This window comes from Doryrhamphus excisus, chromosome 18, assembly GCF_030265055.1.
Source record: "Doryrhamphus excisus isolate RoL2022-K1 chromosome 18, RoL_Dexc_1.0, whole genome shotgun sequence".
NCBI lineage: Eukaryota > Metazoa > Chordata > Actinopteri > Syngnathiformes > Syngnathidae > Doryrhamphus > Doryrhamphus excisus.
The window spans coordinates 17,779,329-17,800,000 of record NC_080483.1 but is presented as its reverse complement, the minus strand read 5'-3'; the positions used below and the strand labels follow the sequence as shown (position 1 = coordinate 17,800,000).

The following is a 20,672-nucleotide window of genomic DNA, read 5'->3' as shown; positions in this document are numbered from 1 at the left end:
AAGTGTTCCAATCATGCTAAAGAACAGGACATGATCCAAGTGTTCCAATCATGCTAAAGAACAGGACATGATCCAAGTGTTCCAATCATGCTAAAGAACAGGACATGATCCAAGTGTTCCAATCATGCTAAAGAACAGGACATGATCCAAGTGTTCCAATCATGCTAAAGAACAGGACATGATCCAAGTGTTCCAATCATGCTAAAGAACAGGACATGATCCAAGTGTTGCTGAAGAACAAGGAATGTTTCCACAGCACCTCCACTAATATCACTTTCATTTTTATTCATTCTTCATCAACACATTTTAGTAGCTGGCATTTTTAATATGTTGGTTATGGTGAAGCATCTACAGTAAATGTGTTGTGTAAACGCTACACAGTACTGTAGTACTGTAGTACTGCAGTACTGCAGTACCATCACGCTGGTGTCTCCCTCTAGTGTTTTTCTCTCAGAATGCAGCCCCCTGCAACACTATGAAAACGCAAGGAAAAAAAGAACTGTTATTAATACAAAATCAGGAAAATACATTCATGCATAAGATGATATCAAATATATTATTATTATTATTAATATTTTGTTTACTGCTCTTTTTCCTATCAAAAATAAACACCTTTTTGTTTTGAGTTGTTTTTTATAGGTGTTTTATTACCATTATTTGGTTTATTTTCCCCATTTGCTGATGGGCTAGTTACTAGAGTACTAGTTACCAAAGTAACTAGTAGCTAGAGTACTAGTTACCAGAGTAACTAGTTACCAGAGTAACTAGTTACCAGAGTACTTGTAACTAGAGTCCAGTCTTGAGCATCGAGACCAATGCTCTGATTTTCCATAGCTGCGGAAACCAGCCAAGAAAAAGCAACTCAAAAGTTGGAATCATACAAATGAATGTCATTAATGATGAAAGCTAATTATGATTGATGTAATTAACCATGCATTGATGATATGGAAGCGCTACATCAAACTTCCTCTAAGCAATCAGAATCACTCTCAACGTTTGTTCTATTTCCCCCACAGTTGTTGTTTCCCCCTTTCCATCCAAATATGGCCCACGGGCCACACTTTGGACACCCCTGATCACTTCTGTGACGTCATTATTCAACATGACTTCAACGATGGCCCTGAAACAGCAAATAAAAATCTATTCTAAATATGTAAATATCCAAATGTCCAATGAGGCATATGCAGCATATGAAGTATATGCAGCATATGAAGTATATGCAGCATATGAAGTATATGCAGCATATGAAGTATATGCAGCATATGAAGTATATGCAGCATATGAAGTATATGCAGCATATGAAGTATATGCAGCATATGAAGTATATGCAGCATATGAAGTATAAGCAGCATATGAAGTATAAGCAGCATATGCAGCATATGAAGCATATGCAGCATATGAAGTATATGCAGCATATGAAGTATATGCAGCATATGAAGTATATGCAGCATATGAAGTATATGCAGCATATGAAGTATAAGCAGCATATGAAGTATAAGCAGCATATGCAGCATATGAAGCATATGCAGCATATGAAGCATATGCAGCATATGAAGCATATGCAGCATATGAAGCATATGCAGCATATGAAGTATATGCAGCATATGAAGTATATGCAGCATATGAAGTATATGCAGCATATGCAGCACATGCAGCATGCATGACTCGCATGCAGCATGCAGAGGGGACAGAGGCAGCCTGGCCATATTGTGCACCAGATCGTCTGCGTCACACATTAAGGCGCTGGTGTGGTTTGCGTGCCAAACGGAGAACGGCCACAGGACCAATCCTTGTTGTTGGAACCAAGAACCAAAAAGCATATTCTACTCGTCCGACCAGGTGAGTGATTGATATCATTATCATTTAGTCGGCGATGCTTTATGATGATGATATTATTATGATGTCGATGCTGTTGGTTTTTCCCGGTCCACCAACGCAACACATCACCTCGTTATGGGGTTATTACCGCTTTGTATGATGGAATTATTATGTTTTATGGAATTATGGAGGATTACAGAGACCGTTTTATACCGCTAGGATGATTTCTTTCATGCCAATTGTATACATGATGATTGGAATAAAGGCCGGGGCACCCCCCCCCCCCCTTTTCTTCTTACCCCCCCGTCCTCCTCCGCCAGGTTGGCGTGCACACAAAATGGTCAAATTGGGGAATCATTTGAGTGATAAAAGCACCGGGAAGGTGGTCTCCGAAGACGGCTTTGACACCATCCCCCTCATAACACCCTTAGATGCCAGCCAGCTCCATTTCCCGGCGCCGGACAAGGTAGGGGCTCTTATTAGCCATATACATTTATTATGAATTATCATTCATATAGGGGCTCTTATTAGCCATTTACAACATTTATTATGAACTATCATTCATATAGGGGCTCTTATTAGCCATATACAACATTTATTATGAACTATCATTCATATAGGGGCTCTTATTAGCCATATACAACATTTATTATGAACTATCATTCATATAGGGGCTCTTATTAGCCATATACAACATTTATTATGAACTATCATTCATATAGGGGCTCTTATTAGCCATATACAACATTTATTATGAACTATCATTCATATAGGGGCTCTTATTAGCCGTATACAACATTTATTATGAATTATCATTCATATAGGGGCTCTTATTAGCCATATACAACATTTATTATGAACTATCATTCATATAGGGGCTCTTATTAGCCATATACAACATTTATTATGAACTATGATTCATATGACCTATTGAAATGATGAAGATGCTTAATAAGGCTACATCACATGTTTACATCACAACTCATATCCGAAAAGGAGTGGGCAGAAGCCGAGCTAACGGCTACAACCTTCTATTCAGTCTATTCAACCATCTATTCAGTTTTTTATTCATTATTATTAGCATGGCTGCATGGCGAACGAGTGGTTAGCGTGCAGGCCTCACAGCTAGGAGACCGGAGTTCAATTCCACCTTCGGCCATCTCTGTGTGGACTTTGCATGTTCTCCCCGTGCCCCCCCCCCCTCCAAAAACATGCTAGGTTATTTGGCGACTTCAAATTGTCCATAGGTATGAATGTGTGTGTGTGTGTGTGTGGGGGGGGGGTTCGTTGTCTATATGTGCCCTGGGATTGGCTGGCCACCAGTCCAGGGTGGACAGCTGGGATAGGCTCCAGCACCCCTGCGACCCTGGTGAGGAAAAATGGATGGAGTAGTAGCAGTAGTAGTAGTAGTAGTAGTAGTAGTATAAAACTGCATGTATTTGTACAATCTTTCAAGCTAAATATATTTGTAATGAATAGTCTTTGATGTAAATGCTTATTATAATATTGAATATAATCAGTAGTAATAACAGAGTAGTAGCATATGTCAACATCCTGTTGCCTGGCTCTGCGTGTGTTTATGTGTTTGTGTTTTAGGTGCTGGTGAAGACCAAGGCGGACTATGATGGCGACAGCAAAAAGGGGAAGATCCGATCACCCAAAATCGCTGAATTTTCAATAAGCATCATCGAAGGCGTGTCCGAGCGACTCAAAGTGAGACTCCCGCTCATGCACACACACACCTGATACGATGACCCCCCCATCAAAGTTGGCTGTGACCCACTTTCATGCCCCCCCCCCCCCCCCCCCCCCCCCCACACAAGACAACACAATGCAGCGTGATGCTCGACTTAACCCTTCCCCTCCAACTCATGACATCATCTGCTGCCATGGCCATGGCCTCCAAACGGCAGCACCTCGCCCATCTTCCTCACGCCCACCTGGAACAGGAAGTTATCATATGCTTCCATCTTGATAGAACAGGAAGTTACCATGTGCTTCCATATGATAACTTCCTGTGATACCAATGTTCACACATGAACAGATGAGGTACGCTCAGCTCAAAGAATCTTCTGAGCTCCCGCTGGAGCTTTGACATGCGGCAGGGATTCCTTCCCTTCCCTCAAAAGAGCGACAACAACTTCCTGTTGCTAGGCTGCTCTGATGTGCCACTCAAGGAATATTTCAAAGTCTTCCGAGAGGAGACGCCGCATCGGATTCACGCTCCCTGATGGTATCACACTGTTGCTCCTTCCATATAAATACATAAGCACAATAACACTTTGGGGGTTTTGTTCATCATACCGATATAGACACTACATTCATCTGTATTTTCATGATGATGATGATGATGATGATGAAGCCCCTCCCACCAGCACCAGTCGGTGTTACATAATATAATATAATATATAATATAATATAATATAAAACATTAGAGTGGTTTTGAATGGTAGAATGATTGATTGGAGCCTTGCCATCTTCATCCTATTCAGGATGAAGATTCAGCTATTTCATGATCATTCCTTTGGTTTCTCCTTCAGGTGACCCTGCTGGTGATCTGTGCCCTGGCCTTCTTGGTGTGTGTGGTGTTCCTGGTGGTCTACAAGGTCTACCAGTATGAGCAGCCTTGCCCCGACAGCTTCGTTTACACGGTAAACGTAATCCTATACGTAGTCCTATTGCTAAGCCTCCTTAGTAGTGGCGTGTGTGTGTGTACAGCGGTATGAAAAAGGGTTTGATTTCGTATGTTTTGGCGTGATTGTCACACTTAAATGTTTCATATCGTCAAAATGCAGGTTTTAAACCAAACATTTTATTAAGAGAGAAAAAAACGTACATGGCCCTGCGTGAAAAAGTGATTGTCTACAAGACCTGCTGTGGTAAGTCCAATCATTAATCCTGAAGGAGAATGTCCGTCCATCTGCTTCTGACCTCAAGCTGAAAGCACCTTGGGTTCTTCAGCAGGACCATGATCCAAAACACAGCAGCCAGTCCACGTCTGAATGGCTGAAGAAAAACCAAATGAAGCCTGGAGTGGCCTAGTCCTAGTCCTGACCTGAATCCCATTGAGATGCTGTGACCTTCAGAAGGCTTTAAGGTGGAAAAGCCTCCATGTGACGAATGGCAACCATTCGGTTAAGACGAGCGGGCCAGGACCGCTGCAGGAGATTGATTGCACGTCATGGCAAAAGCTTGATTGCAGTTGTTGCTGCTAAGGGTGGCCCAAGCAGTTTTTCGCTTTAGGGGAACTGGGGCTTCCACGCAGGGCCATGTAGGTTTGTGTTAAAAAGCGTGTGTTGTGTTGTCATATTTCAATTTGTTTGATGAGCTAAAACATCCAAGCAGAAATACAGGAAATAGTTTGTCGCTCCACTGCATACGTATATAAAAGTATTTACGTTAAATACAAACACAGAACTGCCGCATGGAGGCTGAATCTGTTGTCTTGATCTACCTTCTGTCTGTGGAGCAGCAAGGTCGCTGCATGCCGGCCGGGATGTACGCCAACTTCCCCCATCAGGTCCCTGCAGGCCGCGGGCGCCTCTTCGCCCTCATAAACCACTACAACATCGCCAAGCAGACCATCACTCGCTCCGTATCGCCATGGATGACCATCATGTCTGAGGAGAAGGTCACCCAGCAGGAGACCGAGACGGCCCAGAAGCTGGCTTAACCTGGCTTGCCTGGAGGGGGTGGGGAGAGGGGCGTGGCCTCACCTGCTGAGGAAGAAGAAATAATATGGCTGTGCCATTCAAGCAAACCCGTGGCTTTCAGAGCTGGCCTTGCCGAGGCGCAGTGAGATGCCTTCACAGTCGGCTGACATCCGTCCACGGTGGCGTGTGGGAATTGGATCAGCAGACTGAGGCCGGGTTTGTTTGAATAGCATATGTTGTTATTTATTGATACACGGCTGAGTGGCATGTACGTGGACAATACGCCACACACGCACACACACGCAGTCTTGATGTTCACGTTGTACAGAAACACAGTAGAAGTCACCTTAGTGAAACGATATTGTCTTTAGATGAACATGCACGCAACAATAAAAGAGCACTTTGCTTGGAGTTGATACACTCAAATGAGTTAATTACTGTAGTCGTCATAACCGCCACTGAGGTGTGAAACCTACTCGTGGGAATTTAGTAGGCAGTTGTACAAAGAGTAGCCATCTTTTCAAAGAATGTAGGAATAAAAGACACCCAAAATGGCCGCTGCATCGCAGGATGAACGCCTACTAAATTGTCGTGAGAATGGACACAGCTTGACTGGCTGCACCAGCAGCAAAATGGATTTTCTAACAATTTTCGCTTGTGCCGTTTTCACCCAAACTGCTTTGTGCAAACTATATTGCTGTCATATTTTCTTCTGATGTATCAAATGTAGGATAAAAGACAAAGTCTCCATTTTTGGTGAACACGGTGTGCTTTTGCAGGCTCCGCCAGATGAAGGCTACGTTTCTTGGCATAACTTTTATGCTGCTGTACTGAATGTTTTTGCTTTGATATTAACGACGCCGTATTGTGCAACACCGCCATTGATGTTATTGACTTTATTTCACATGAGAAACGTGATAGTTGCTTGTCCTGATGCCCCTCCCCTCGTACTTGTCTGTTAAATGGTCACAAATGCCTCATTTTCATACAATGTATTCAGTAGCATTGAAGTGCATTTGCTACATCAAATGTTGAATTGAAATAAAGTGCCCACGTTTCCCACCAACATCCCTGCCGAATCTGCACAACGATTTAGTGAGGCATTCCCAATCATACATAAAGAAACCAACAAGGTTTCCTGCTGCTCTTCATCTCATCTACAAGCCTGACATGGATTTGAGCTTATCATGCGTCATCAAATCATAGTCCAAAGCCATGAGAAATGAGCTACTTTAATAGTCATCCATTGTGTTGTCAACCTTTGATATATGGACATATTATTATTATTACACAAAGGTGTGTGGGGAAGCTTTCAAGTGCATTCATGCCGTTGTTAAAAAGGAGGAGGAGGGACAGAAAGTACATCTGCTCTTCAGTCAGACATTGACGTGACTACATCTTACCAGTGTTGGGATGGCACAGCCACGGAAGACCATCGTTCCTTCCAAGAGTCCAAGTGGACATTGTTTTCAAATGTTAGCCAGATGTTAACCAGATGACTAACTCTGGCCGAATCTCTGTTAACAGTCTGGTGACTTAGTAGTCCAACATGTCAAAACAGCCCTGAGGTGTCACCATCTTCGCCGTGCATTGGTCGGTGGCGGCGGCTCCGTTAACTATCATACCAGTCCAGGAAGAGCAGCGAGAAAGAGCACATGACCAGGAAGAAGAGGATCCATACACGGAAGCCAGCGTTGTTTTTGATCGCCTACTCACACAAACAGAGAAAAAAAGATTTTGAAACAAAAAAATACATGCTAACATTTTGGAATCTGCTAATTCCATTTCTACTATGTTTCTACATTTCTACTATACACTGTTCTGCACTCTGTGCGTATGCTAGCGGCCCCGCCTCCACCCACTGAAACAAAGAGACTATGTGACTGACAAGAGGGCTCATTCAGTTCATGCCGTTGTTCTACGGACCAAACACTCCAAGGTGCTGACACCACCAGGCTATATATTGGGGCCGGTCAAGTTGAGCAGTTTATTTCCATTTACTGTGCAATTCATCAATGAATTTATTATTTACTTTTTTCCTCAACGAGAAACCTTGTCCTGTTTAATCTCTTGTGACAGCCCTAGCGAAAACCCCCCAAAATTGCTAGTGGAAGCTGACCTCCCGTATATCCTCATTGCCTTCTTTAACGTTCTCCGTAGCACCGACGACCAACTGGTGAATGTTGTCTATCTCCGTCTCCTGCCATGACAAGATACAAAGCACAAGATTTCACATGTCGACACCAGCAGGACTTCACACAAGCCAGCACACCTGTTGGAGGACTTTCTCCGAAAAGATCTCCTGCAGTCTTGAGATTTCCACCACCTTCCCCTCAATTTGTCTGATGGAAGCAAGAGGCCAACATGACATCGTTACCTGTCGGACAGAGCTGGACATTTCTCTTAAAGTGTGTTCCACTCACCTCACTTCGTCCACCAGGTTGTTCATTTCACTGACAAGCCTCTGGTTTTCCTGTTCAAACTGCACAGATGCCAATAACCGTTATTATACAACCCTTATTTAGTCCAAATTCAGTCATAGTGGACTTTCTTACAGAAATGTTACAAAATACATTTGACATAATTAGGGCCCGAGCACAAAATGCACAAAGCATGACAACAAATCAAAGCATGCAAGCCCACCAGGCCAGGTGAAAACATTGAAGACAATCATTCCTGAAAAGATGACTAATGAAAAAATGCAATACCATATAACCCAGAATTGGCCAAGATGAGTGAAATTGCTCCACCTAGCGGCGGAAGAGGCTAACTACAGGCGTGAACTGAAAGAGTCATGTCAAGTAAGCCGGTGTTGAGGCCCTAACAAAGCTGGGACCTGAGGTTCAAACAGAAATAAATAAACGTGGTGGACAGCTGGACATCTAATGGAGCCCAAGGAGACGTTTAAATATGTAAAAGGCCACAAACCATTTGGATCTCCTCAGGAGAGAGCTCGTCCTCTACTCGGCCCTCTTCCCACAGGTTGACGCTGTGATCCAGCACCTCTGAAGAACTCTTGTCTACAAAGACACAACCATCCCCGATTGATTGAGTGAGCTTTAGTTGCACGTTGAACAACAGCAGGGCTTTGGGGGGATTATACTTATACTATTTTTATGTACACAATTATTGGCGGTGAACTCCAGCTTGATCAACTTTCATACATTTTGGATGCTTGTGTGGAATTTGAAGTAGGCCTTTTGTGTACATTGAAAACATCTTTGGAGTTGAGCTCATGGGAGCAAAAGTGTGGAGTTTGGATTTTTGTTGAGTGTCTAAGCATGCACAGACCCTACCAGCGCTCTCCTCCTTGACGGCCCGTTCCTCCGCAGGCTCCTCATCTACTACTTTCTCCACACGCCTGTGCTGGTCAGATCCCAGTCGTGACCTAAAAACCAAAGTCACATGTTTACAATTCTGACATGAGGATACGCAACAATAACAGACGAGGAATACTCACAGTCTCTTCTTGTCCACCATCCTCTTGACTCGGATGGCCCTCTGCTCCGAGTACAGCTTACATACTCCTGAGTCAAAGACAGGTCAGTCCAGATGAAACATTTTGTTGGACGTACTTTGTTTTTGAACATCTCACCTTTCAAATACATTTCAATGAGGTCCAAAACAGCACCTCTGTGTTCTTTAGTCTGGGCTGATGTCACCTGCTTCTCAGCTGGAAAGTAAAAACATGATGTAGGTCGCTACACACAGGTCCCTGCGGCTGCTACACACCTTCGGTGCGGAGCTGCTTGATGGCCTCCGAACATGTCCTCATGAAGATCTGGGCATCCTGGTCAATCTGATCCCGTTCGTTGTCTGTCATACGGGAGACGTCTGATGAGATGAGACTGGAAGTCGACAAAAACAAACTGATGGGGACGCTTAGATGTGCAAAGTACAGAAGCCTACAGGCTACAGGTTAGCATGCAGGCCTCACAGCCAGGAGACCCGAGTTCAATTCCACCCTCAGCCATTCTGTGGGGAGTTTGCATGTTCTCCCCGTGCATACTCCGCTTTCCTCCCACATTCCAAAAACATGCTACGTTAATTGCCCCCCCCCAAAATTGTCCATAGGTATGAATGTGGGTGAGAATGGTTGTTTGTCTGTATGTGCCCTGGGATTGGCTGGCCACCAGTCCAGGGTGGACCCCGCCTCTCGCCTGAAGACAGCCGGGATAGGCTCCAGCGCCCCCCTGTGACCCTCGTGAGGGTCCAGTTCATGGGGGGCAAAGGAAGAAGGTTTTAGTCCAACAGAGGCGAGTAAAGACATCCAAAATCAGATGAGGAAGAAATTCAAAGTAGATGAGAGCTGCACACATAAACACAGAAGGATTCTTGATGGATTTTCCCAGCGCTAATAGCAACAGGGCCCCACCCACAGACATCTTTAATGTGGAGTTAATGTGTTGTGGTGAAGACTTTAAAGCAAGCAAACAAGCAAAACATCCAACACACCCGTGGAGAATACAGAAGGGACCTTGAAGAGAGGACGTTTTTTTCCAGGAGGTTAATCCTTTTCTGCTCGGTTGCACTTCAATTATTGCAGACAACTAGACTGGGGCCTGCTGCTAAAGACCACACGACTCGCTCGGGCTCGCTACTGGCCAGAAGCACATATTTTAGAGACAGGCGGTGTTTGTCACATTTAGAAACATAAGATATGGCCGTCTTACCTTCCTGCACTCACATAATCCTTCCTGTGTTGTAGTAAAAAGTCTTTCAGCTTAGTGATGTTGGTGATCTGGGGGAGAAAAACAGTGTAAATGCATCAGTTGCTCATTCAGCAGCCAATGTCAACCAGCCGGACTACCAGGAAGCCATTTTCTTTGAAATACATTTGGACGGAAGCACACTAAATGGATAATCTAGTGCTTATTGAAGGTGACAGGCGACCAATGTCCGTCCATCCATGTGAATTCACAATATTGACCTTTGACAATTCATCAGCATGAGCGACGCACTAAATTCAGACTTGCCATTTGTCCATCACGCCGACTTATAAATAAAAAGGCTAGCTAGAGCACACAGAGCACTGACAGAGTGATTGCAAATAAGCTTTAAATTCAGGATGTGTTGCTATTTATCGCTGAGTGTATGTGTGCTCAGGGAAACCAAAGGAAACATGCTTCAATCCAATATTTGCTCCTGTAATTCAGTCAAATATTTTTAAAAAAGAGCCAATTGCTTCCCCGTCTACGAGTTGTACGGGCAGTGGGGGCTCTCACACAGCAGCCTCTGTTGGCCCCTCCTGGACAGGCTAAGGATTGAAGAATGACACAATGACTTTGACTGTGACAGCGGTCCGTGAGCGTGGGAGATTATTATGATAGCATAATGATCCCCGTCTTTGGCCTTCAACCTTTCCACTCTAACAAGCTCAATTATCTAATTGCCCTGGCTGTAAGCAGGAATCTGGCACCAGCTGTCTAATGTCTCCAAACATCCATTCTAGCATCACGCTAACCGAAGCCGACCCGACTCTGGAAATATGGAGGAAAAAAAGGTGTCAGAATTTTGCAGGGCTGGGCAACTTGTTGAAGACATAGATGTCCTTCTCTTGGTCGTGTGACGACTGCCATGGCGAGGGGCCGTCTGCTAGATCGGGCCGGCCCCCCTTGTAGCAATACATTGATTTGGGGTCAAGAGGCGTAAAGCCTGGGAGGAGAATGAAAGGGTCAGCAGAACAGTTCTTTTGCTTCAAAGACGTGTTGTTTCAGAGAAGAAGTAAACCAGGCGTGATGCTAAAGCTGGGATTTACAAACCAGGAAAGTCATGTCAATTCCCTACAAATATAACCCCTACGTGGCCATTTTTGGAGCAACTATCTTATTTACTCATCCGGCACACCCCTTTTATCTTCCTTATCTTTTGTGGAATTCTCAATTTGGTCAACACTTTCAGGAGAAATATGCAACACAAACCACTGTCATTTGAAGGACAGACGTCGTTCAGCGAGCTCCAAACATGTTGATATGTCTTTGGATATTTTGAAACACGTTAAACCTCAAGAGAAGTCAAGTGAGTGTATTTGAGCTTCCCCTGTATTTGTATTTGTATTTGTATTTGTATTTGCCTGATGACAGACAGTAGGCGCTATTACACATTTTGGCCAGCAGATAGCGCCAATTCCAAACGCAGGGCATGAAATGCAAAGGCAGGCAGGAGGCATATGAGTGTGTGTGTGTGTGTGTGTGTGTGTGTGTTGAGTGCTGCTTTGGGGGTTGAGCCGTCTCCAGCGTGTATACATTGGAGCTCCGATTCCCAGCACAAGCTCAAGGGCTTGCAGGGGGTCAGAGGGATCAATTGCTGTAGTAACTTAAGAGCATAAGGAGCAAGTAATTCCTGGCCAATGAGGAAGGAGGTGGCTGGCGGCATGTGTGTATGTATGAAGATGGTGTGTATGTGTGTGTATAGTTGTATAGTTGTGTAAGGCAGCATGCAAGTTGCAACCCAAAGAAAAAGGAGACAGTCTGCCGGGCTAGGTCTAATCTCCACATCATCAAAGAGCCCCCCCCCCTTACCTCCTCACTTTCTCCTTGCCCCTGCAGCTCTGACTGAGCCCAAACAAACCATCAGGGGGGATTATTATGAGGAAGACAACAAAAAGGGTTTAGTTAGCAGATTTCCAAGCAGCTTGGAGGACAATTTGTGTTTGGTTAAATGCGGGTAACTGGCAGAGTTCGATGATGGCCGACCTGCTTCAGTTTAAATCCTTGTGTGTTCTGACTGAGGGCTATTTACACCGACTCCGTGCTACGATGGGAATGGCCGCATTGGACCAGACATGTTGATTGTATTTTTAAATACATGCCCGTCTCGCTCCCTGTTGGGGTTTCGGCTTTCTTTTTCATGTACCAGTGCTTGCCCCCCCCCCCCCCCCCCCCCGTGTCTTTTCACAAACAACATCGGCAAGGAAGAAAATATGTCAGCTTGACGTTCATAAATCTCCTACCTTCTACAATAATAACCCATTTGTAAGAAACCCAAGGCAGAGAACGATAAGCAATGCACACATAAAGATAGATAGACTTCCTTTATTGTCATTGCACAAAAACACAGCAGCCAAATAGCCAACCAAATGTCGTTGCCTGGCTCCCGTATAATAAATAATAATAATACAACAAATCAAATAAAAATGTCATGGTAAGTTATGGAGTAAGATGTCCTGAATACGTGAGTTGGAGTCCATGTTGCGAATGTCCGGTGGGAGAGCCTTCCAAAGTTTTACAGGAAACATTTTTCCCCATAAGCACAGCTGTGAGTTATAAGAAGCTGTTTCTGTTTTACCAAACACAATTCAAATCTAACATTGGCCCCGAGAATAAGATGTAGAGGGTATAATGGGGGTATAATGGGGGTATAATGGGGGCATGATAAAAACATTAACCTCATCAAGACCCTTTATAAAAACTTTTATGTCACATATTTGTGTGCCAATTAAACTGGGGGGAGGATGCTCATATAAGGAGGCTTATATAAGAAGGGGCCGTATTTTTTGCTAACAGTTTTGGTCTGTGTCATACACTGTGTGAATTTTCTTGGTGGGTTCGCTCAGGTGTGAACTCCAGAGCAGTAAATTAGGGTGCATGCACTGTTGAGTCCCCAAATGCCCCCAAACGCCCTAACGACCCCAAATAAAGTGGTTAGATTTGTCACTAGCCATTTTCAAAATGACACCAATTGAAATGAACACTGCCATTTTAGTCAAGGGCTCACGATGCACGTCTTTAGCTTGATGGTCGACTCTTCCTCCTCGCTCTCCCTGTCCCCCAGCGAGCCTGGCCAGCCAAGCGCGTTGGTGTCATTCATCAGATCGGGCGAGGCGGGGTGCAACTGCCTTCGTTCATTGACTTTTCTTTTAGCGAGTGTGCTGTGGACCTGACGGAGTATTTGCCTTTGTATTCATTTTTATTTTCAACTTTAAAAAGCCTTGTAATAATCATTTCAAAACAATGTGCTTTTTAAAAAAACATGGTGTAAGTATGTATCATCCCAGAGAATAAACAATCTCAATTCTAAAGCAGAAAATGGTGATTGACATTTTTTGCAGACTCGTGCAGCCCGAGTCAGGACTACATAGATTTTTTTCAAGCCTGCAAGAAAAGAATCCATTCTGGAATGCCAGTACTAAAAGGCACAGCAGGGATCCAAGCACTATTCCCTACACACAATTTCACATTTCAAGTTGAGAAGGGAAGCATGCTGTGGAGGGGCATGATTTGAGCAGTGAAATGAAGATCCCCGTGCCCTAAAGCGACCCCTTTGAGCTGGAAGATCCCCCTGACCAAAACCTAAACCCTTCTCCATCTTGTAGATTTGGCATTTTTGTTGATAAAAGTTGGATATCATAGAATCTGTGCGTATTTGTCCCATTCAGTGTGTGCTATTTTTGTGATCCTTTAGAGAGAACGTGGAGAGTAGTGCACGCTGCGAAGGGCAGCCACATCTGTTGCACATTAGGTGCCGGCCGTCAACATTGTTGCCGGGGACCTAATTTAATATTTTCTCTGTTTTGATCTTCCACCTTTAATCACTGGCTCTTGGGAGGATCGGCTTTCCCTAAGAAATTGTTCGAGAGCAGAAAGAAAATGTTATTGCAGTATGTTTATGGAATCGTGCATGTGAAGAGAGGACTCGCACACAAAGAAAAATGCTTGCCCATGTCAGATGTAGGAAAAACCGCAACAGAACCGTAAGCAGTCAGGACATTCCTAACCGGCAATTTAAATTTCTCCACCGAGATGGTTAGCGATGATATGTGCAATGTGAGTGAGACAGCAGTGGGGGGGAAAGAGAGCGGGAGGCATGCACCACAGGGTAGATTTGGGTTTCTTTGAATCAGCACCGCTGCTTTTATTAAAACACCATTTCTAATACCAATGTAACAGAGCATAACAAAACCTCGGTTGTGCAGAGCGGAGGCGAGTGGGCTCATGTTTGTCTCTGACTGAAGGCTGACATCAGGCCCAACTTAAAGTCCAGACTCCCTGAGGGAAATGGAAAGTGGTTCTTCAAGGCACCTTTGAAGAGGTTTGTTTTCACGGAGCTCACGTTAGGCAAAGGACTCCTTGCTGTCTAAGAAGGCCTCATGACACTGAAAAATGCCTTTCTGTCGGAAAATGCCAATCGTCCGGTGCCAACCATTCATAACCCTGCACTTCATTAAGGACTGCTTGTGTCAAGGCTCCTCAGCTCATTTTTGGCAATGACGCATTTTCTTTCATGGTTTGTGATGTCAACATTGAAGACCTTGTAAACAACCTCATTTGAAAGTATGAATGTTCATGCAAAAACAATGTACAAAGAATAAAAAGTACAGTACAAACATGCTTTGTGTTAAGTTCATCGCTGTAGAACGGCACACCATGCTGCACCTTGGTCAACACGATCCCATCTGGAGGGACTCAATTCTCACGCACGTCTTTAATTCACGCCACATTTGGTGTTTGCGTTGTTCTCCCAACACCCCTTCTTGTGAGGTTTGCTAAGCTCTTGTGTTATACCATGCAAAATGTATGACAGCACTTATTTTGCTTGACCATATGATAAAATCATAATGTGGACTTTGCAGGAGGGTTCTGTAAACTGCTTCTCATCTGGACAAGGTGCACAAGTTGAATGTAGCGATAGCACAATCTCATCCAAGAGTAACATCAGGCACCAACATGCATGTACTCTCTCTGCCAACACGCATACACCGCTGGTTAACGTTGCACATTCTGATCGGGTCTTACATTACAATGCAACTCATTTCTGGAATATCCTGCATCACAAGCCAAATGAATGGCAGACTTATCAGGGTCAAGATAAATCCACAATATCGGTTGAAAACAATACAGCTGCTGCAGGAGTCACCTTGAGGCAAAGCTGGAAATCACAATGTATCAGCTGACAGAAAAGTCATGTTGAAAGTTGGAATCCATGATAACGTTTCACGAATGGTCATGATCTGTCCCAAGAACAGCCTTTCCAATAGGTGCTTTGGTAGGTTTTGATGCCATGGCCAGGACCAGGCATACCAAATATCCATACCAAATATCCCAAATTAGACCACCTGCAACCGACAAATTCACTTTGCTATGCAAGGCCACTTTTCAAACACTTGAAAAAGTTGGTAATGATTAAATTCAGACTAATAGAGAAATACTGTATTCATTCATCCATCTAGTTTACTAGAGAAGTTGCAAGTTTCATGAAGCTGCATTAAACACGCTTTTAACCACATCAATATGGCCAATATTAAAAATACAGTTAACTACAAAACAACTTTTGATATTAAAAATCTTTGTTTCTGCCAAAAATAACAGTGAAACGACGAAAACAGTAGATATTCCGGTTGCTTCACAGTGTCTATGTGTGCCTAAAGAAGTGGCCAGCGTGTGCATTGTGCAGTGTCGGATGCTAAGATGAGCATTTGGCACATTGCTGCTCAAATAACGCTTCTAATCGTGTTTCCGCATAGCTTAGCTAGAGTACACCTACAGCTGTTCCCTGCCAGCATTTAGAAGTCACATCTTTAAGACACATGGACGGACTGGTGTCGGCGCTAGCCTGGTTAGCTTGAGCAAAGACTTACCACTTCTTTCGCCTTCGGAGAGAAGCCATTCTTCGGTCTGCTCCTCTTTAAAATGTCATCTTTGGTCGAATCGAATCCTATTCCAATCGCCTTGTTTCTGGTTTTGACTGTTTTGACACTGGCTTTGAAAAGCAAAGTTATATCCACAGCCATGTCTGTGACACTGCTAGCGCAGGGAGCCCTGTAAACAAACTGACACGTCGCCCGGATGTGACGTCACTATCCAGCGACGCTGTTGTTTTCCGATACGGAAGAAAAAGAAGGCTTATATTCTACCTGAAGGCTTTCCGCTTCCAAAGTTATTATAGCGGGTTTAGGACGTCATATTTTCAACACTGCACGTGTACAAGAAGGACTGATTTTAGTTAATTATTCTGATTTGGACTTTTCTGTGTTGTATACTGTGTTGTATACCAAGAAGCTGTAATTCTACTAAGACGTAATTAAAGCACTATGCCATTCCAACTGGAGGCAATGTCGAGCAGGAAGCGGAGACCCAACTGGACAGACCAGGAGTGTTATCTGCTTTCCCAGCTCGTCCACGAAAGGAAAGAAATAATTCGAGGGAAGTGCATCACCGGCTTATATGATAAACGACAGGCATGGGAAGAGATAACCCACACCATCAACACGGCCTTTCCACACATGCAGAGAACCGTGTCGGACTGCAGCAAAAAGTGGGAAAATCTGCTGGCAAAGTCCAGGGAGGAGATTAAAAGACAGAAGATGCAAGCAGGCGCAGGTAAACACCGAACACTTGATAACATCTGACTTGTGAAATAGTGCAAAGATGAATCAATGCATTTTTCTTATTCACAGACGACGACCTGTCCCTGGATCAGTTTAGTCCTCTCACACAAATCGCAATTTCTGTGATGAACCCTTCAGTACAGGATGAAGACGACTCCCCGTCCTTTGATTTGATTGACAGTCAACAAAGCAGGTGATTCAAGTTGCCGTTTTTGACAGTGGCTGACGGGGGCCAAACCTGGGCCCGCCCTAAAACAAAAACTAAATGCTGCAAATGTGAAAAACAACTGCATGACAAAAAGCTGCAAGTTGACAGAACAAAACAGGATTTAGCCTCTCCGCCAGGGGTCCCAGACCTGAAGGGTGTCCCGCTTAAGAGACATGAGCGGAATACTCAGAAGTTGGAGGAAGGAAAAATTCCAATTTTCTTCTTTGTTAAATACTTTGCTGTAATGTTATGAAGTATGATAAAGCAACATATTTGGTCGCTATTTTGCAGTATGTTCTTGCTGCATGTGTTTTATTGTGTTTGTCATTTTAGATGATTTTTATATTGGGAGCGTCGCCGTGCCCCCGTTAGCCACCATACATTTTAATACGATGATAGAACTATGTATTTAAAATCACACCTTTGGTATAGAGCTGTCCCTCGTTTATCGTGGTTCACTGCTTCCAGACCTGACGGCTATAAGTGAATTTTCCACAAAGTAGTATTCAATATTAATAAATGGAATATTTTTATAGTTGGAACATAGACAGCCTGTTTAAAAATGTTTTTTTTACCATTATTGGAGACCTGTAGACATGAAATAACACCCCTACAGTACCTTTATACTCATTACTTAATACAGTAGACAATGATAAGCAATAAGACTTAGTAACTCACGTTAGTATTCAGAAAGTACCGTGTTGCCGTAGTATTCCACATGTACCATGAGTGGATGGCATGGCATTGAAATACAAAAAGACTGACGTCACCTTATCATCCCTCGTCACGTGATTAATATACAGGGCAGCCAGTCTGACAATAATGGACACTTTGGCACTCCTGCTACTACTGCTAGTTTGGGTTACGCCGCATGACACAAATCTTATGTACAGGATCTCTGTCGGGGGGATGAGCAAGCTACCGAGCTAACAAGTTATGCGCCAGTTGATTTATTCTAAACATAAGAACGGTCTTCACACTGAGTGGGGAGAAGGAGAAAGTAAGAAGCAAAAAATGTACCACTTCCACACAGAATGGGAGGATAACCTTTGGCCATAGGGTTTGCTTTGTAGTTTGTAGTTTCCATGTCACCCCTCATTGCCCCATAGTAAAGTACGTGAGCATGGTATGGTGGTCTACCACGCTCCTGGAGTCTTGGGTGAACAGGTGGTCCACGTCCGAGGGTCTGCAGCGGTCTGTGAAGCCGTTGGAAGCAACCGCGTCGGCGTGTGGTCCGGATACAGCCATCCTGTGCAGGTGTGGCCTGGTCGCAGTCGGTCACGTGTCGCCACAGTGTTGGGAAAACGTCCGGAGGCGGCCAATGGTACTGGGAGCGACTCCCATCAGTCTGGCGCCGCATCCCGGTGCATTCCTGCCATCAGCATGCCGATGGCCTGGTCTCGGGGAAACTGCACAGTGGAGGCGTGGTGAAGCATTGATGAATGATGCCATTTTATCGCCATCCTAATGGCAGTGATGCTCAGTACGCTACGGCGCTCTGTGGATTCAAACATTTCTTTTCTGCCCTTTTAGTGGTGACAAAGACGGAAGCGCGTTCACAACAGGACAACAACTTAAAAGTAAACATGAGCTGGCAGATCCTGCGCTCCCGGCCTACGCTTCAGAGTCATCCATGATCCCGTCAGGGCAAAGGGCGACGCCTTATTCCAACGTCCCAAAGTCGCTTGCAGTACAATTTAGCAGTCATTATCCGGCCGCGTCTGGAGAACAGTCCAACTCCCCCTGTTCTCCTTGCGCTCACGCAGCGCACTGTTCCACTCTACAGGAAAGGATGGATCTGGAAATGTCTGTGTTGAGAAGACAGGAGGCAGTCCTCAAGCTGCAAGAGGAATATTACACACTCAAAATAAAGCGGATGAAGACGCAAATGGACGACGCTCCTCTACAGAGCTGAGGTGTTTTTGGCCTGACGTGTGTGATTCATTTCTGTTATTTCATCACGTTTGGTTATTTGTGTTTTGCATCTGAGAATAATGTGACTCGTGATCGCATCGTGAATGAAAGTTGAAGAACATGAAGGTGACCTTAACACTGATGATTTCTGATCAAAAATGTCAGCAGGTTAAACAAAGTCCGTTTTTTTAATGCTAAATGATTTTGGACATTTCAGTTCTATTTGACCAGGCACACCTGCACCGTGTGATGCGTTCAATGGCGGGCGTGTACTGAGAGCTTATATGTAGCAGTAATCATTAGAGTTGACCATATTTTAGACTGCGGATGTATTAGGAGGATAATGTGGGGGGGATGGTTGCTTGTCTATATGTGCCCTGGGGTTGGCTGGCCACCAGTCCAGGGTGGACAGCTGGGATAGGCTCCAGCACCCCCGCCACTCTCGTGAGGATAAGTGGTAGAAAATGAATGAATGAATGCTTCACTTCCTTAGTTGTTTCCATACTTCCACAAATGCATGTATGTATGCAAAAACATCCTAATCATACAATAACCATGGCTAAACCTCACCGATATTCTCTGGTCAAAAACAACACTTTTATGATTTCTCTATGTTAGAGTTGAAATCCAAAATAGCTTTAATAGCAATATTTAGATTGAAGTACTCCGAATGTTTCATATTTGTGCATGAGAGACTGTAGTTCAGGTCTGTAGATCATATTTGGCTTTTATTGCATAAATGGTGCCATGCAAATCGTTACCCAGTAAAAGGTATGTTTTGAAAATATCAATAAATCAGAAGCCGATCTTTTTAAACTCTTTGGCACTTGTGGCCTGTAAAGTATTGACTTGTACTGCAATCTGATCAATTGTACTTGTAATGATGACTAATACAGTATGCTGGCTATGTTTGGCCGTGCGGTTTGATGCCGCTTCAAAGCATCCACTTTAAAGTGCACATTTGGAAGCTCCAAATGTTTGACTTGCACAAGTCCAATATGAGAACCGTGCAGTCAAAATAATGTCCCGTCTAGACCAGAATGTAATCCTTGTGTGTAATACTTGTCATACGTCCGTGTATTTGGGAGTGACTGAAACTGGCGCTGAGGCCGAGGGTTTGGAATAAAAGTCTCTTATTCGCTTTGCTTTGCTCATTTCCTTTGTGCCGTACATCCAGTGTGTTCAACTCCGTGCTGCTACTCTACTTTTACATCCTACTTTTGGCCGCTTCAGCATCAAGACCCTTTTTTCCTTGTCATTCACTTTGACCGGGAAAAGAGAGCATCATGGACTCCCCATTCAGTTTGGAATATGACAGTAAAATTCCATCCGATACCAAGGTTGCAATTAACCTAGCATGTTTTTGGAATGGGGGGGGGGTGCGGAGTACCTGGAGGAAAGCCATTTATATATATATATATATATAAGTATATATATAAGTGAGACATTAGAATTGTTGCCCAGTGCCTTGTTTTCATGGTAAAGCTCCAAGAGCGTCCACCATGCTGCTTTGAGAGGAGGTACTATACTGTACATTTTTATGGTAAAGGTTCAAGTGGTCCATAAAGAAGTCAACGGCTGCATTCCTAGATGCTATCTTTCCCTGGATGAAGTGTCAGTGACAGTATCCATTCTCCCCGTTCCTGACAGATGAGCCATGTTCCGGAGTGTCCTCTGGGCCGTCCACTTAAGTGCCTGAAAAGAAAGCCCTTAATCTCCACTTTCTCTTTGTTTGTATTATTATCCCAGCTGT

General features: G+C 44.0%; 3 protein-coding genes across 4 annotated transcripts in view; 2 read left to right on the top strand and 1 right to left on the bottom strand.

The window, feature by feature from the left end:
* stx18 (syntaxin 18) overlaps window positions 1-16,279 on the bottom strand; it is an 18,197-nt gene extending 1,918 nt beyond the window's left edge. Inside the window, exons 1-12 of one of the 2 annotated variants that reach the window (XM_058054626.1) lie at window positions 16,048-16,279; window positions 10,145-10,212; window positions 9,204-9,319; window positions 9,067-9,144; window positions 8,932-8,998; window positions 8,768-8,859; window positions 8,400-8,491; window positions 7,895-7,953; window positions 7,744-7,813; window positions 7,591-7,671; window positions 5,273-7,179; window positions 4,611-5,146 (exon numbers count right to left, since the gene is read on the bottom strand). In XM_058054626.1, the coding sequence (XP_057910609.1) occupies window positions 7,084-7,179; window positions 7,591-7,671; window positions 7,744-7,813; window positions 7,895-7,953; window positions 8,400-8,491; window positions 8,768-8,859; window positions 8,932-8,998; window positions 9,067-9,144; window positions 9,204-9,319; window positions 10,145-10,212; window positions 16,048-16,200 (972 nt within the window). In that variant the 5' untranslated portion in view covers window positions 16,201-16,279 and the 3' untranslated portion in view covers window positions 4,611-5,146; window positions 5,273-7,083. Of the gene's footprint in view, window positions 1-4,610; window positions 5,147-5,272; window positions 7,180-7,590; window positions 7,672-7,743; window positions 7,814-7,894; window positions 7,954-8,399; window positions 8,492-8,767; window positions 8,860-8,931; window positions 8,999-9,066; window positions 9,145-9,203; window positions 9,320-10,144; window positions 10,213-16,047 lie in introns of those variants that run through there. The other variant, XM_058054624.1, reaches the window with a different exon arrangement.
* On the top strand, window positions 1,673-6,537 carry LOC131106001 (neuronal vesicle trafficking-associated protein 1-like). Its single transcript, XM_058054628.1, has 5 exons — window positions 1,673-1,839; window positions 2,139-2,284; window positions 3,415-3,531; window positions 4,359-4,469; window positions 5,291-6,537. Exons 2-5 carry the CDS (start codon window positions 2,156-2,158, stop codon window positions 5,489-5,491), a joined length of 558 nt encoding a protein of 185 aa, XP_057910611.1. The 5' UTR covers window positions 1,673-1,839; window positions 2,139-2,155; the 3' UTR covers window positions 5,492-6,537.
* LOC131106000 (uncharacterized) lies at window positions 16,218-20,053 on the top strand. Its single transcript, XM_058054627.1, has 3 exons — window positions 16,218-16,789; window positions 16,867-16,990; window positions 18,539-20,053. The coding sequence occupies exons 1-3, from the start codon at window positions 16,501-16,503 to the stop codon at window positions 18,918-18,920; spliced, it is 795 nt and encodes a 264-aa protein (XP_057910610.1). The 5' UTR covers window positions 16,218-16,500; the 3' UTR covers window positions 18,921-20,053.
* Window positions 20,054-20,672: the final 619 nt, after the last annotated feature.